Genomic DNA, 7,131 nt, shown 5'->3' on the forward strand with positions numbered 1-7,131 from the left:
CACTACTGCTAAAGATCATCTGGTGTGTCTTAAAATTATAGAATTACACTGTTCATTAGGCATTGGGATGTAGTTATTCTTATTAAAACATAATTATACATTTGTCATTTTTGTTATTTTTTATATTTGTCTTATTTTTGTTAACATCAAATGTCTCTAAACCTGTTGTTTACTTGTATGCCCTCTCTGCTCAACAGGAAAAAAACAGGAGAAATGATTGCCTAAAGCAAAATATTAAATGTATTCCAATATGCAAGATGATTATATTTTTTGATAATATAGACTCGAGCCAAATTCATGATTGAAAGGTTTCCATGACATCATGGAAGATGCTGATTGGATGAGGAAGTGGAACATGCTGTAAGGGCCTGAGGTGATATAAAAGTGTGAGGAGTCAGGCCCTCAGTGTCACTTGCTTTAGGTGTGGTACATAAAGCATGTCAGAGGAAGTGTCGAGACTGCAGTGTCTGTATTGCTTTATCAGGGTAGGTGTGCTGTCTTTTATGCATCTTGTGCAAATACATCTTAATCAACAACAGTTAGATTTGTCTAGACAACTTTTATTCTGATGTTACGACTTTATCAAGACTATGTTGAGACAACCTTTATTCTGATTTGATACAACTAACCTTATTGATGGGTCAAAGATGACCATTTTACCTACAAATTCTACGACATTGTCATGAGTGGTTGGCAGACCGGTCCTCTAACTGTGTTACGTGTTTGCTGAGGGGTCAGGAAGTCACGCTGTGAATTGTCCACTAATGTCATTAGTCCGGTGGTCAAAAATATCTTACATCATCTGAGAGTAGAAAGTCAAATATCTTTGGTGCTCACATGGAACTATTTCTGTGTCATTCATTCTTTTTTGTGTCATTCGTGTCCAGTTGTCCACTCCCCTCGCCTGTGATTCCTGGATTTCTTCACTTTACATTTTGTAAAAGATGGAGAACTTTTTGGAGAACCTACGCTCAACATCCAAACCCAATACACCCACTGTAGGTAAGCGTCTTCTCCCCAAGCATTATTTTTCACAGAAATGTTCTATTTGTTTCAACAAAACTGATTAAAGTAGGATTTTACATATGACTAGCCATGTGAGCAATCAACAATCAACCCCACTTTCAGTTACAATATTTTCCTCCCAAACAGTCATTTCTAAGCTCATAATGATGGCCATACCCATTGCAGAGGTTGTAATCGGTCAGTACTCAACCACATTGCACTATTAACTAAACCTTTTATGGATATGAATATTTGAATGTAAACCTGCTACGGTACATCAGTCACATCACATTTCATCAATCTCTCTTGTGTGCTATGGTGTCACCAAGGATCTATGTACCTGGAAAGCTGCCCGGTTCAGAAGTTCATCCCGATCTACCTGGTGGTGAAGGGTACCTTCACCGTGTCCCTGACGTTGCTGTCCTGCCTGCCCTGTACCCAGGCACCCGAGGACGGGAGCCAGACCACCCTCAGCAGCGTCTGGCGTAGCGTCAGTTACATCGTATTCCTCTTCCTGTTCTGCTGGTTCATTGCTGGTGAGCTATTTTTAGGATTATTGCAGACCTCCTTTTGCCAGGTGCGTATTGCTTGAGGAAGGTTATAGACCGAAACCTTGCAAGTAAAAACTCTGCAAATGTGAACAGTGTGCGGGTGCTTCTTTATTTCTATTCATTGCTGGTGAGAAAATAAGCTTGAAGTCCACTTAATATAGGCCTATTTGTTGCATGACTTAACATTACACAGTATTACATCATGGGGGTTGCCGTGACTCAGTGGGTTGTACCATTATACTCAAGGGCGTAACTTTATGCTGACAATTGGGGGGGTCAAGATTTCCATCTAAATGAATTAAATGGCTAAACAGTTTTCTTCAGTATTTGCATGTACAGTTATGTACAGTATGTTACCTGGTCATTTGTGCCTCCTGCGCTGTCTCTCTCTGTACTCTCTCTCCCTGTTTTTGGTCATCCGATTCTCCTTCGCCTCGTTCTCTCCCTCTGTCTTCAACTGATGCACTTCCTCCATCACCTCCTTTCTGTTGCTCAACTGCTACATCTCCTCCGTTGCCTCTCTCTCCTTCAACTGCTGCACCTCCTCTGACACCTTCATACTCTATCTCTTGAACTGGTTCACCTCCTTTGTCACCTCCTTCTCTCTCCCTCTCATCTGTGCTTCCTCGTCTCTCTCTCTGGACACCCGTCTCTCTCTCATCACCTGTACCTCCTTGGCCTTGGATCTCTCTTTGGTGACCTGCGCAATCAAGTTTTTGAACCTGATATAAAAAAAACCTCAGTTAATGTTCAAATGGCTGGGCAGCAAACTCACATCAGAGTTTTAGAGAATGCATTTTCCCAATCAGGCTAAAGTCAAGCTGTCAGAAAATCTCCATTTGTAATGTGGCATATAGCAATAAAGCAAAGATGAGTTAATTAATTAATTAATTAAAAACATTCCTACCCTTTGCTTAGTAGGCCTAATTCATATGATCAGAAGAAAGCTACAGTCAGAGATGGTTGATAAAATCTTTGATGCAGTGCCAAATATGAATGACATATCCCAACCATCAATCACTAATCAGGATGCTGCACAAATAGGATATCTTGTCTGCTGTTCGCCATGTTGTTAATCATATGATCAGAAGAAAGTTGCTGTGGTAGAAATTAAAGTAGCCTGCTGGCTACATAATATCCCATACCCATTATTTATACAATTGACTGTTGTTGTTTTTTTTATAACTAAATATACAGTGGCGACTGGCGACAAAAATATTGAGAGGACCTCCTCTGTCTCACTCTAAGCACAGCCACGCATAGTGTCACGCGAGGAAGGAACCCCTTGTCTCCCCAACCCTCTCGTGTCTCTCTCTTCATTACTTCACTGGCGAAACAAACTGTAATCGCTTGGCTGTTGTCAACAAATGCGATTTTGAAAACAAAATATAATGCCACAATACATCTTATTTAAAATGGATGTGTTTACTATTGGTGTCAACTTACAGGCATTTTGGTTCAGCTGCATTGAACAAGCTTCTCATTTGAAGTGGATACTATCATAGGAAATCACGCAGGCAACTGGACAGGGGGTAACCAAAAACTACTTAAATGACGTGAAATAAAACAAACAGACGTCCGATTGCTAGGGTTTCACAAAATGTGTTGGTTTGAGGGAGTAAATATCCCAAGTGCTAGCCATCAACGAAGTCCAAAATAGCCAGCCACGTCCAGTGTTATTGAACTAGCTGTCTGTCGTAACCTAGCATAAAATAGCTATATAACTAACTGACAGGCAGAAAGGCAGTGGTACACTATAGGTTCTCAAAACACTCGGAAATAATGTCTCGTATGCCAAAGACGCATCCACGCATGATCATGTGGCAATTGCAAGTTAAAAGTAGAAAACAACAATTGCTCAATACTTGATAAAGCTGATCGCTAATCAGTTTGAATTTGGGATAGTGGAGAAGAGGATTACCCATTGAGAGATTCCCTGATTGTCGCTCCCAACGCAGGACGCTCCCCGGTCGGCTCGCTCCCACTAGCCAGACTATCGATCCCACCGCCATTTAACGGAGCTAGTTATCTTTTTGATGTTAGTTTTTTGTTTCTAACCCTAACCCTAACCTTAACCCTAAACCTAACCCTAACCCTAAATTGCTTGTATGTGGCAGTGTATGATAATACGTGAAATATAATCGGGTGGGACTACACGTCCGGGAGTGATAGAAACACCTGGGACTACACGTCCGGGAGCGATCTCAGTTGGGAGTGTCCATCTACCTCCCCCATTGGACAGTACGTACTACGTACACAACTAACGCAGATTTGGGGAATACCAAGGGGGGCAGGGGGGGTTACATTACAACATGATTAAACATAACTGAACGAAACAGTTTTTCACTATTTTACATAAAATGGGTAAAGTTGTTCATGCAAGACAAGTACTGTAATTATATAAGGGGGGGTTGTACAATTATATAAGGGGGGTTATATTGTCAGGGTTTGAAGTCTGGGGGGGGTCAAAACCCCCGTAACCCCCGTGGAAATTACGCCCATGATTATACTCAAGACCCGGTTTCGATTCTGACCTGAAGTCATTTTCCCATCCATCCTGTGTCTCTCTTGCACTTATTTCCTTGTTTCACTAAGTTCGACTGTCCTGTGTCAATAAAGCCTTTATATAGTGTATATATACAGTGTATATATATATATATATATATATATATATATATATATATATATATATATATATATATATATATATATATATATATATATATATATAACAAATATTTTTTTTATTCACAGTAGATATTATTATATGACTAAGTTTTGAGTTCACCTCTTCAATATTGTAATCCATACTTTTTAGTGGTCGTAGAGAGGGAGCATTGTCTGTCAACTATGTTTTCAACATATTCCTATGAACCTGAATTAGAACCTGATTTAGAAATTATATTTATGAACATACAGATAAAGCCCATAAAAACATGAATTGATTAAGGTTTTGTAGTGAATACTCTGAGGTCTGCCGTTAGCACAATACTGTAAAAATGGTCATCAACTCTGTTAGGCATCCATCAACTGTGTCAGTCATTAGCTTGTGACAGTTGTTATGACAGAGTTGTTATATGACACAGTTGTTATGACAGATTATGGTTTTGTCTCTTAAAAAGCTTGTTAATGGACTTCAGCGTTTTCTAACAAGTATGTTTCAAACGTGTAGTATTTTTTATATAGTCCTATGTTTAAGATAATACAACAATCAAATGTTAATTTCATTCAATTTAAGATTAAGTTGGTTATTGACTCGCAAGGGTGTGTACCATGGAAAAATCTATGATATTCATAAGAAAAAAAAAATACATATATATATATTTTTTACATTTTATTTAAACATAGTGGAGAAGGGAAAAATAAGTGAAAGCTGTTTCCGACACACACACTGGCCACTTGCATGGACTCACTCATTGACATTGAGTCTGCAATTTCAACTGCATTTTCGAATCTGTGAGTTGCTTAAAGTAACACCTGATTAAAATGTCAGAAAAGTGTTTCCTCAGTTACATGAAAGTTTAAAAAAAATAAATAAAACCAGCCCTTCGCAGACCTATGTCTATGGCGTAACGCAGAGCAATGTTCATGGAGGAAGGTGGAACCAATTCATCTGGCGAGAGTCAGTTTAAGGAAACATGTGCCAATAAGAAACTGGAGATGTTTTGTGAAGAAAAGAGAGCTGTAGTTCTTCAGAGATGTTGCCGATTGTAGCGAGGGGAAGTAGAGTTGCCCCGCCAGGACTTGAACCCGGGTAAACTGGGGTATCAAACTGGAACTCTGACTTCATACCCCACTTGTAAGGTACACCAGAAGGTCTGTATTTTAGGCTCAGTGGGGCAATTTTACTCCTTTACTAACTTTACAACTTAGCTTAGGTACACCGATGAACAAGTATACCTGCACGCTTAATGTGTGTGTGTGTGTGTGTGTGTGTGTGTGTGTGTGTGTGTGTGTGTGTGTGTGTGTGTGTGTGTGTGTGTGTTTGTGTGTGTGTGTATCTGTTTGTGTGTGTGCAGGTAATGTGTGGATCTATGCAAACTACGGGCCCAACTATGACAATCCAGCTGCCGCAGACTATTGCCATAAGACCCTCTATCTCTTTGCCTTCTGGGTCACCACTCTATTCTATATCATGTTTGGTGTCTCTTTCTGTTCCGCCTGCTGCCGCGGCTGCTGCGTCGCCATGAAGATGTCTGATGATACTTCTCCCAGGGCTCAAAGTTAACGTACAGTCCAATATGTCTGACCCCGTCACTATGGGGGCAAATCAAGCTTGCAAACGTGTGTGGTTTCCTCTTTCCTTCGGCCTCGTGCCTTTCTGTTATCGAAAGTCAGTTTTTTATTGGACATTCGTTTCTCATATCTGAAAAGAAAATCTCGTTGTCATATTTTCATGTGCCACAAGGCTTTGATTTTCAGTTAAACTGTATGTCACTGATTCTTGAGAAAGTGGCTAAAACAGGGTTTCATTTTGAAAGAAAAAAAGTTAATCCAAAATTTAGAGGTATCTTATCATAGACGAAGGTCTTAACAGCAATCAGACGGTGGTGACAAAAAAGCCTAAAAAAATGCCTAAAAGTGTAATTTTGGTATAATTTTGGATTACAATGAATAGTACTATGTCTTATAATGTTTCATTAAAGGTACACAGGAAATTGTCAAAAAAGGTACTGCAACTATGCTGCTCATTGAAACTGTGTTGCCTATTGCCAAATTTGATCTTTTCATGAACGTTTATTAAGTAATAAACTAATATTTCCTAGTATGGCCCAAGTACTGTCATTTTTGCAGCTAAAAATGGCTATTTCTGGAAATTCAAAATGGCGGACCATGGAGAAGATCCCCCTTTTCATGTATGAAAAATGCATTTTTTTTCCAGTCATAATGAATACTTAGAATTTGATAGTGGTGGTAAGTATTCATGAAAAAGGTAACATTACTGAATGGGTAGCATGAATTCTGGAAATAAACAACTAAAATTCTCACACAGTGTCCCTTTAACCAGCACAATTCAGTCACATATGGAACAACACAACCTGACGGTGTTGACATCTGACAGAGGTGACAAAAATGACTCTTACATAATATGCTGGTTGTGCCTAAGGTCAAATCCAGACAGGGTGTCATTATGCTGCCAAAAGATGGAACTAATACGTATGAACAGCTTCCTGATCAAGAACTGCCCCAACAGCATCTTGTTTTATAACAAATTCAATACAGCTTTATTTTCATCTGCCCTTGGGTAATAGTAATCAACTATCGGTATTACTTTCTATATATTGTTTCTTCTCTCTTTTTATTCTGTAACGAATTGAATGAAAGTTATGTATGATCATGTGCTATATAAATAATATTGATTGATTGATTGATTGATTGATTGATTGATTGATTGATTGATTGATTGATTGATTGATTGATTGATTGATTGATTGATTGATTGATTGATTGATTGAAATATCACCACCCGTATGTCTAACCATCATCACCCCAGTATGTAACCTCCACCATTACGCCTGACCATCACCTCTATGTCTCTAAACAGCAACTGTTCTAACCTCCACCATTATGCCTG

At 39.1% G+C, this 7,131-nt stretch overlaps 1 protein-coding gene across 1 annotated transcript; it reads left to right on the plus strand.

Annotated features, from left to right (window-relative positions):
- The first annotated feature begins 898 nt into the window (after positions 1 to 898).
- LOC134448375 (transmembrane protein 272-like) lies at positions 899 to 6,252 on the plus strand. The gene is made up of 4 exons (XM_063198053.1): positions 899 to 1,002; positions 1,153 to 1,203; positions 1,335 to 1,541; positions 5,576 to 6,252. The coding sequence occupies exons 1-4, from the start codon at positions 945 to 947 to the stop codon at positions 5,782 to 5,784; spliced, it is 525 nt and encodes a 174-aa protein (XP_063054123.1). The 5' UTR covers positions 899 to 944; the 3' UTR covers positions 5,785 to 6,252.
- Positions 6,253 to 7,131: the final 879 nt, after the last annotated feature.

Source organism: Engraulis encrasicolus, chromosome 5 (genome assembly GCF_034702125.1).
Source record: "Engraulis encrasicolus isolate BLACKSEA-1 chromosome 5, IST_EnEncr_1.0, whole genome shotgun sequence".
Lineage (NCBI taxonomy): Eukaryota > Metazoa > Chordata > Actinopteri > Clupeiformes > Engraulidae > Engraulis > Engraulis encrasicolus.

Bases quoted from the DNA above. Each gene is read 5' to 3' on its own strand.
- LOC134448375 (XM_063198053.1), top strand. From the start codon at position 945: ATGGAGAACTTTTTGGAGAACCTACGCTCAACATCCAAACCCAATACA. The intron at 1,204-1,334 runs GTCAGTACTCAA...GGTGTCACCAAG, and splicing joins CATTGCAGAGGTTGTAATCG to GATCTATGTACCTGGAAAGC. The intron at 1,542-5,575 runs GTGAGCTATTTT...GTGTGTGTGCAG, and splicing joins GTTCTGCTGGTTCATTGCTG to GTAATGTGTGGATCTATGCA.